This window comes from Triticum urartu, unplaced genomic scaffold (assembly GCF_003073215.2).
Source record: "Triticum urartu cultivar G1812 unplaced genomic scaffold, Tu2.1 TuUngrouped_contig_4945, whole genome shotgun sequence".
Lineage (NCBI taxonomy): Eukaryota > Viridiplantae > Streptophyta > Magnoliopsida > Poales > Poaceae > Triticum > Triticum urartu.
Window position 1 is genome coordinate 1 of NW_024115577.1, and position 10,903 is coordinate 10,903.

Sequence of the window (10,903 nt, forward strand, 5' to 3'; positions counted from 1 at the left end):
TTTTTTTTGAATAAATTTGAATTTCAATCCGAAAAGGATCATATAGGTTCCTTACGTTAAAAAGAACACAGAACAGAGCTCATTCCAACGGAAACGGCTACCATTCCCTTTACAGAAGGTCCTGAGGATCGAGGTTTACATCGCGCAATACTATTATCTTTTTGGTGTTTTACTCTCTGCCGGTGCAAAAAAGGAAAAAAAATGTGGGCGCGGGAATAGATCACATGACCTCAGCACTACGCGCATCGTTACAGAACCATTGGAACAAGCTCAAGAACGAGTGCAACTAGGTGCTTTGCTTTGTATTTGACACTAAAAAACTTCTTAATTAAAATTTTCTTTGAAAAAATCGGGTGAAATTTCCGAGATTTTTCTGCAACCGGGACTTCCGGCCCCTACCGAGAAAAAAACGGGATCCAGAAAAAAAAACTTCGCTGCTACATCGATCATTGTTAACACAAATTGTGTATCTTCGTTGCAGAGTTTAATTGCACGACTGGACGTCTGGACCTCGATCTGCATAGCAGTTTCCGAGTTCTTGCTTGTTCTCTATACACTCGATGGCAATCTCTCAAGTAGTTATTCACATACTTGTTCACATTGAATATACAGTAGCTTCTGATTCAAATTTTGTTCCTCCAAACAGAACCTTGTATCATTTTTAGTGCTGGTTTTGAGATTTTGATACATCAAACAGATTTATCAGATTTTCTGCAAGCACGATTGCTCATTTGATGAAGGGTCAACAAGGAGAGAAGCAGTTAGATTGGCCATAAAATCGCTATTGCTTGTTCTATCTCTAAAATATAGGCATATGATTTTTTTTCAGGTTTCCATTTGTATTCATTCTCTACTGGAGAAAGCAATAACATGGAGGATGCAAGTAGAGTGCCAAGGGTTCTGTCGTTCCAGTTATTACAAGAAATTACAAAAAATTTCTCTCCGGACATGAAAGTTGGTACAGGTTCATACGGAAGTGTTTATAAGGTACAACTTAAGACCCATGCATGGTTTCTAGCTAGCTACCTATAGTTAGACAAGGTGTTTGTTGAGTGTTGACACACTTATGAATTGACCTGCACACCAAACAAACGTGTGGTAAATAAGTCGTCAGTCTTTGCACAGTTTTTTCCCTGTTATTCAGAATGTAACGCCACCTCATGCTTATAAATTCAGGAGGTTGCCAGATTTCAACTTAAACATGTTGCATATATAGCTGCACACAGAACTTTGAACCATGCATGCATTTCTATGTTGAATAGGGAGTCCATACAAATGGTGAAAGGGTTGCTGTAAAACTGCTTCATAACAGTCATGGACCGGAAGATGAGACATTTAAGAAGGAGTATCTCAATCTCGCAAATCTGCAACACAAAAATATTGTGCGTTTAGTTGGCTATAGTCATGAAACTCGGCGAGAATTCGTATCTCATAATGGAAACACTGTTTTGTTTGAGACACCACAGAGAGCTCTTTGCTTCGAGTATATGCAAAATGGAAGCCTTGACAATTTTCTTACTGGTATGATGCATGGTGTTCTTCTACTTGTAACATGAGGTACAACATTCAGAATCATTCATAACATATAATTTTTGAGGATGCTTGTTATTTCTTGGTGCAGATAACTTTAAGGAGTGTGATTGGCGTACACACTATGCAATAATTAGAGGAATTTGTCAGGGGATGAAATACCTTCATGAGCAATTGGAAACTCCTATGTATCATTTGGATTTAAAACTAGCAAATGTTTTGCTAGATGAAAATATGGAGCCCAAAATCGCAGATTTTGGCTTGTCAAGGCTCTTCCCAGGAGAATCACAATTCACAAACTGTGCTATAGGAACACGTAAGCATAATCATCCAAGTGAATATAAAAATTATAGACACACACTATGCTGCAGTAAGTTGTGTAATAGCTATGTATCAGTAATTTATATGATGTGTTATTTTATCATGCAGTGAGTATGCACCACCTGAATATATAGACGACCGTATAATCTCCACCAAGTTTGACATATTCAGTTTGGGTGTGGTGATTATTAAGATAATGGCAGGACCAGAAAGCTACTTTCAAAGTGGTGTAACGTGTCCTCAAAAATTCATCAAAAATGTAAGATTAAATGTTTGTCTTTATTGAGATAAGTATTGAATATTTCATGAATACCTCCATATATTTGATACACTACCCGTGCTTTATGTTCCACACTGGTAGGTACATGCTGACTGGAACAACAATCTACAAACAACACCGGTTTACGCGTTAGAGCCATATTCCAAACAAGTAAAGAGATGCATCGAAGTAGCTTTAAGTTGTGTGGATCCAGATCGACATAAAAGACCGAGTATAGGTGAAATCATTAATGTTCTGAATGAGACGGAAACTGCAATACAAGTCCCTGGCGCTTCAATGAACCATACTGGGTCAACATTGAACAAGGTTTGATCACTAATGATGGCACAATTGTCACTTAATATTATTTTCTATTTTTCGTTAGAAATGGAGGAAAGGAGGGCTTCATTAATTCAGGCAATGGTAAACAATTTTAGTTACAGTAGTCACGATTAGACAGTAAAATATTAGGAAAAACTAGTAGTCAACCCGTGCGGTAGCACGGGCTAGCAATATTAAAAGGGGCAAAGTGATTCTTTCAAATAAACATTCTAAATCGATGATGTTCTGAATCATTTTGTTTCTGTAGACACATGATTTTCCAATTGTGGCACAGTTGTATATATGTGAAAAATTATGTGGATAATTTAAAAAATCAAATGAACATTTACTATTTCATTCAAAATTGAATGTGCATTTCTGGTCTAATTCTACCAGTGAGAACTGAAATTAAATGTGTAAGTAGAATAGTTGGTAAAGAAAATGAAATATTCACGATAAAATCAGTTGTACAATAGCAACTAAATCAGAATACAATGCCGTACCTATTGCAAAGAAAGCATACAATACAAGAACTGTACCACTTATGAAAATAATCTACCTCTCGAGATCTAGAACTGTACCACTCAGGGCCAGTTTCTAAACATGGTACATCAGTGAACTTATTCTGACAGACTCCCACACTCATGGCCGCATGTCAGACAAAAAAATAAATATAATAACTGTGATGTCTGGCTTAATTTTGTATAGACAGATGATGCTCCAGTTTTATCATAGTGTTATATAGGTGCAGAACAATTTGAAGTATAATAATACCATTAATCAAATGTTTGATTTTTCCTGCAAATGAACATTTCACATCTCACTAAAAAATAAATGTGATTTTTTGATCTACTCCAACCAGATAAAATGAACATATATACATCCATGGCGGAACCATACTCTGTGGCAAGACTTAAGGTGTAACCAAAATCAAATATATAACAAAACCATCCGTGCAATATCAAATGAGAAAAGACAAGAGGAAAAATGTGTGAACCAAGCAAGCAATCTAACCACAAAGATAAAATAGTGCCACTTAGGGCTAGTTTCTAAACCTGATACAACAACAATTACATAAAGGATAACATAACTATTTAGTATCGCAACCTTAATAAAATGAAGCACTCGTATAGGGATTGAAATCAGCTAGCAACAAAAATCTAGCTAATTTTTATGTTGAGAATGAGAAAAATATGATACCTAACATTGTGCTACAGAGACATATATAACGACAGTGTGGTTAGAATACATGAATTCTTTTGGTAGAGCCCCACATGCATGGCCACAACTAAGAGAAAGAACTAACTATAAGCCGATCCAGTGTGAAAACAGTGTTAGTGTTCCTTTCTCCCTGGTCCTGTATTATGCAAGAAAAATAACAACAACAACGTGATAGAAATACACCATACATGCTCATGAAAATGAGCTAAGGATACACATATTTTTTTTCTTTGGTGCAGAAGGGACTCTGTTAGTACATATCACAGTAAACACCTTGTGCCTTTAATAAATCATAGATTACATAACTGAGTGCTGATGGTGGATAGAAACAGACCATAGCTTAAAAAATATGGTCATACCACAGGTTAGATTTATTATGATATAAAGACAGATTTTTTCTAGTCCAAATGGCAATTCAAGTCATCCTGAGGAAACAATATATAATTTCAAAGTCTAACTTAATTTGCTCTAAGCTAACACACCACTTATTAATCTTATATCTTCTTTGCAATAGTTTTTGGGTCACATATAGAGTCTGGACTCTGCACACGCTAAAACAAAAATGTTGAGTGAACTATCATCCTCGCAGAATTGTATCAAGTTGAAAGGAGACTTTTTTTCCTAGAACTTGCACTTGGTTACATGGGCATAGGGCCAGACGGCAACAGAACCACCTGCAGTTTTTACAGGGGAAAATCTGAACAATTTTAACATGTAAGAAGGAACTTGTTTCACACCTCCGATAACCTTTATTGATGCTCCAATATCTTGGGCGGCCGTCATCTTTTCCTGCAATTTGCAACTAATTTAATGACATGAAAGATCAAGAAACTGAGTTTCAATCACCTTGAACATCCTGAAAATTATATTGTAAATCTTGATCACAGTGTGCTAGACTATGGTAGATTTTTCTTTAAGAATTAAACGGTTGCCTAATTTCTTATGAACAAAATAAGCAGCAAGGCTGTGAACGATGTGTGGCAGTAGCAGCTACAATCAAACATAAACTAACCGCATTTTGTGGAGTCAATCCGGACCAGTGTTCTCACGTGAGATCATATAGAGTTGTCTCTCGATTTCTCAAAAAAAAAAAAAGAGTTGTCTCTGATTCTGGATTGAACCATAGAGCACATGAAACATCTGCCAAGCCCTATAGAAGACGTTCCACAATACGTGCGCCAGCTAAGTCCATGCCTCGACCCCATGTTTATGTCACGGGGGACGGCCCACGCATCCCAGCTTATGTTGGATGGGGATGGCGAATTGACAATGGCGTATATCGCTGCTGCTCCCGTCCATCACGGCACTGCGACATCCAATGACGCCGGCGTGGAGTACTTGATCGATCTCCTGGCATGTATGTCCAAACATACACAGTCCTACTCGAATTGGCGATGGAGTCCGTCGCTCCTGCGCCAGTCCATCACGGCACCACGGAGGCGAACGACGCCGAAGTGGAGTACTGCAACGATAGCGCGCCTTGTACGTGTAATGTGTTGTCATGTACAATCCTGCTGATGTTCGCACCTGCTGCGTAGGAGAGCGAGGAGGCTTCAAAAAGGAGAAGAACGCCAATGGCCATAGTCGGATCCCCACATTGCACCGGCATATAACCAATCGGGGGTAAATTGAAAAAACCACCACAATTAGGTCAAAGGTATCAATGCTTCAGGAAAAAAACACCAAAAAACATGCATTTTGGTGGGTGTTTGATGACTTCTGCACAATTGTGGTTTTCTTTTTTGCAATTTACTCAACCAACCGGAGGCACGCTCGATAATAGGAAATCTGTTTCGTTTTAATTTTTAAGGAAAAGAAAGAGATAAGAGTCGTGCCTAATAGTAGGAATGGTGCCACACATGGTTTCTACACGATATGTTAGTCTTTTTCCCATGGTATGCTAGTTATACCGAAAGATCTATTCCGTAATAACTTGGTCCCACCATATTAATGTATCATAAAATCTAATTAATGCGAAAATTTATAGGGAGTCACAAATCAGTTTTTTCCCATGATATGCTAGTTAGTATATCGAAAGATCTACAACATAATAACTTGTTCCCATCAGATTAATGGCTCGTAAAATCGAATTAATGCGGGAATTTATAGGTAGTCTTTAATTAGTATAAGTATAGATATAGATATGAATGTTTTCTCGTAACATATGGGTTTCCGGTCTGCCCTTTATCTTATTTGTTTTTCTGGTCATCTGCCCTTTATCTTAGGCTAGTTATAGTGGGAATAACATAGGTATTAACATGCATGCCACATAAGCAAACAATGTGATATGGCATGTAATTAAAGAGAAGAGAGACAAATAAAGTAACATAATATATTATCATCACATAGCGGTTCCCAATGCAAAATGAGTCTACAAAGTAATAAATGAGGTGACGTATGACACTACACATATGTTACTATCCACTATAGAGGTAGTAACATAGACTAATAACATATGCATGTTACTAGTCTAAGTTACTCCCCACTATGACCAGCCTTAGGTGTAATTGTTGCTCTCACGTTCCGGTTTCGGCTAGCCATAGTGGGAGTAACTTAGGTAGTAACATAACACATCCAAGAAAAAATTGCTTATGTGGCATGGAGTTAATGAGGAAAGAGATGCTTGTGGTAACATAATATGTTACTGTAACATAACACACTCCAAGGTAAAATGAGTCTATATCTCAATTAATGAAGGCTTGCATGTTAGCGTCCATATATTACTACCCACGATGAAGGTAGTAACATAGACTAGTAACAAATGCATGTTACTAGTCTAAGTTACTTCCCACTATGACCAGCCTTCTAGGCACGGTCTGGCTTACAGGAAATGTTCCATCATTTTTTCTAGATTTGCATGCAATTGCATTAATGTGATGTACACTAGTTGAGTAATACGAGGGAGGGAATAATAGCCTAGGGTAAAACGCTCCAGCGTTGCGAGGGGTTAGGCCCCTCCCAATGCTCCACCTTGTACGGGTGCTAAGCCTGTCGTGTAGACGAAAAATATGATGTGGCAAGATAATTAAGAGGAGAGAGATGGGTTTGATGACCCCAGGAAGAACCAACGCCAAGCGCGTGAACCTAGGCAAAACATTTAAATGAAGCAAGCTCACCAATGCATGAGTGAGTTTAGTAGCTAAGTCATTAAATGAAGGGAGCTTAGGCTGGTTGTAGTGGGAGTATCATAGCTAGTATCATGCATGCCAACTAAGCAATTTTGATGAGGTGGCATAGAATTAAATGAAGCAAGAGAGCCTTGAGTATCATATCATGATACTGTATCATATGAAATGATGTGCTACTTTGTGTCATGCATGACAATAAATATAGTCCTATATGATACCAACATATGATACCATGCATTACGGATGTAGTATCATACACTAGTATCATATGCATGATACTAGTATATGATACTCTCCATTACAATCAGCCTTAGCTACAACAAGGTAAGCACCTATGCATTGAAGACAATAGTTGCTAAACTATTTAATGCGCTTAGCATACCTTATCTAAGCACCGGTGCATTGGAAGAGGTCTTAGCAATTTTGTATTGGGTTTCGTGCTAAATGAACTGGTGGTGTAGGTTGCTCATCCGCACTACAAGTAAGTTCAGTCCAATGCGACAATACCTTAAAAAACATTTCTCAATAAAAAAACCCTCAAAATACATCGAAGATTATTTCAACATTAGAAATGAAGATGCCCGAGACGTGTAATATTTGCACTTTTAAATGAGGATTTTTTGCGCTTCGTACTTATTGTTAAGATGCAGTATACATAGGGTTACATCACCTTTAACACTAGATAGTGTTATTAACTCGTAATGAATAAGATTCACGTCTGTTTTGCACGGAAAGGTCACGTTAGTGATGCATGCATTTAGATGAATTTGTTGAGTATTGTGTTAAAATGGTATTTCCTCTTATTCGAATTAATTGACATAGCCTCTAAACAATCTTTGTAGAATATTGTATAAAGGGTACATTAATCAATTTGGATCGGAGGGAGTAACATAATTAATATTTCAGAGTCCATGTGAACTCAAATACAGTTTGATTTAAAACTTTGTAAACTCTCTTAATCGCAGGGCAAGGGAGCGCTGGAGTATGTATATCGTGGGCAAGGGAGCACATCAGTTGAGGCAAGTTCCTTTGATAATAATACATATTAAGGACTGAATGTATATAACTAGATGGGTTGGCGCGCTCTGCCGCGCCCATCTACAAGAGCGTGATCTGCAGTGGGTTTGCTGGGCTTGCATCACACAACAAAAACATTAAGAGCAGATAAATCACTCCGTTTGTGCGAACTCATTTACTCCCTCCATTCGGAATTACTTGTCGCGAAAATTGATGTATCTAGAACTAAAATGCGACAAGTAATTCCGAACGGAGGGAGTACTACCAAACACAATGCCAAATAACCTTTAATTTAGAGGGAATAAATTTGGCAGGTCATATAATCCGGGGAATGAAATAGGAATGTCAACTCTCTCAGCTCGCCGGCACAGCAGCTGCTCGTCGTACTCCTCCTACGCTGTAGCTGCTGTTACTGGTCGTAGCCGCCGCCCATGGTGGTGCTGCTGTTGCTCCCTAAGCCTCTCCGCAGTACAGCCGCAAACACACATGCACACACGCCGGCAACGCCACCACGCACGCACGCACGCATATGACCTCCCAACCACAACATCATGCAAATACAGCAGCAAGCACGCACACACGGACACGGCACACCTAGCCACCAGCACGATTACTGGAACACACCAGCACGCTCGCTGCCGCCGGGGCGCCCATTCACAGGAGGCGCTCTGCCTTGGATGCAAAGACATCACGGCCTTCCTCCTCCGTGCCCACCGGTTAGCACCTAGCAGCCGGGGCTCAACATGGCGTCCACCAGCTTGCCATGGCAGCGACCTAGCCACCTTGGCGATGTGGGCTCCCGGTCCCTCTCCTTCCCATAACGGCGGAGGCACGCCCACGTACTCAGCGCACATCCAGCTGACCCATCCCCAAATAGAAAAAGTCCAAAACAAACCTTAAACTTGTAGACGAAAGCTAAATCATATCTTGAATTTCCAATCCCTGAAATCAGTGCACCGAACTTTTCGATCCAGGTCTATTTTAAACCTTGAGAGTGTTTCACCGGTATTCGCTGACGTAGCTGGTGAAATCGGGCCGGCCCATTAGAGCAGTCGCTCGCACGCTAGCTCTGCTCTGGTTTAATTTTTTTTCGTTTTTTCTTTGATTTCCTTCGGCTTTCTTTTTTCCTTCGCCATTTTTTTTCCTGATTTTTTTCCGTATTGTTTGCTTCTTCTTTTATTTTATTTTCTTTATCGGTTTTAACTAAAAAGAATTGTACACACATCTATTTTTTCTCAGTTGACAAATTAAATTTTTAATACATATATTGAATATTATTTGGAAAACTATTGACATATTTCAAATACATTATGTATATTTTTTAAAATACATGTTTTAAACATTTTATTGAATACACAATAACATTTTTCCACATACATGTTCAACATTTTTAAGACAATTTTTTTATAAAAATATACAATATTTTTACATAGTTTAAAAGGTTGCTCCCATTGAAAAAAAACAGGTGTTTGGACTTTAAAATTTTGTTCAGGTTTTAAATTTCGTTCCTATTTTTTCAAAAAAATATGTATAAAAAAGTATTGAATTTTTCAAAACTGATTCTGTTTTCAAAACCTTTTTCATGTTTTAAAAATTATTGAGATTTTTTCACTCATCTGTTCAGGTTACAAAAGTTGCTCCCTTTTTTTTAGAAAAATTAAAAGTGTTCAGAATCTAATTTGTTTTTAAGGCTTCAAAATTTGTCCGCATTGTTTCAACTATTGTTTTTTTAAGTGTTCTTTTTTCAAAATTTATTCTGTTTTAAAAAAGTTATTCATTTTTTAAAATATACATTGTTTTTTCATAGTTCAGGTTTAAAAGTTGCTCCCATTTTTAAAATTTTCTAAAAAGTATTCGCACTTTAACATATTGTTCAGGTTCAAAATTGTTTATGTTTAAAACAGTGTACCCTTATTCTGTTTTAAAAATGTTGTCCTTTTTCAAAAAAGTATTCAGAATTTTAAAAAGTAGTCGCACTTTAATTATTTTCCAGAGATTTCACTAATTGTTTAGGTTTTCCATATTTGTTTGCCCTTTAAAATGTTTCTTCTAATCTCGATGTTATGGTCTGTTGTTAAATGTTTCGGGCATCTCATTATATTAATGACTGCCATCTGTTGTAGCGGCTTGCGTGAGTTTTCAGTAGTGCCAGGTCTCAAGTTCGATCCCTCTGTATTGTCTATTTAGTTTGTATTTTTCGTCCTTGCATTATGAACAAAGAACTTGCTTCGCACGTGGTGGGGCGTCCGCAATCAACAGTTGTCGGTCTTTTTACATCACGTATTGTGAATAAAGAAAATTAATAGACTGAAAAAACGGGAAAGAAAAACAAAATCTCGCTTCCCGCCTGTTGGGCCGACCCAGTCGCGTCCACATTGAACAGTACCGGGATTAAACCTGCCACATTCATAATCCCTGTTTGGAAACGCACTCAAGGTTCAAAATAGATCGGGGTCGACAAGTTTGATGTTCTTATTTCAGGGATTGAAAGTTCAAGGGTCGATTTAGCTTTCGTCTACAAATTCAAGGTTTATTTTAGACTTTTTCCTCCCCAAATCCGTAAGCAAACACAAGTGAAAGAAAGCACAGCAGAAACTAAACACGGCTGCATGTACGCAAGCCCATCACCGAAGAGAAGGAGGCAGGAGAAGAAATGAAGCCGCAGAGCGTGCCACCAGTTGCCACCGCCAGCGACGGACAAACCACAAGGGCACCCGCACCCAGCCACAAAACCACCCACCAGCCAAGAACTGCCCGTCGAGTACGTCATCAAGAACCGAGAAAAATGCTAGAGGAACTGCAGCGAAGACAGAGTACGGGAATGGGAGCAGGAAAGGGCCGAACACGGCCAAACCCCACCGCACGAACATTTTTTAAGAACAACGCTACGAACTGGTAAAACTGCAGCAAACGAACAGACACCAACAAAGAGAACACCCACTGCAGATGGACCAGCGCTTACCGGGTCCACCGTACAGGCAGGGGAGTACATGCACCACCGTGTCCATCCCCACAACCGGACCCATGCATGCAGCAAGGACTCCACCGCCAAAGCGACTGGGTCCCACCCATGATCCGACCACCAACAGTTCATCACACCCATTAA

The 10,903-nt window shown here is 38.8% G+C and overlaps 1 protein-coding gene across 1 annotated transcript; it reads left to right on the plus strand.

The window, feature by feature from the left end:
* Positions 1-17: 17 nt before the first annotated feature.
* On the plus strand, positions 18-7,800 carry LOC125528538 (the record flags this gene model as incomplete). Its single annotated transcript, XM_048692993.1, is given in 6 exon segments — positions 18-575; positions 830-987; positions 1,622-1,846; positions 1,960-2,110; positions 2,213-2,437; positions 7,746-7,800. Coding segments are annotated over 3 exon segments (343 nt in total), but the record flags the coding sequence as incomplete, so codon positions are not given.
* Between the last annotated feature and the right edge of the window lie 3,103 nt (positions 7,801-10,903).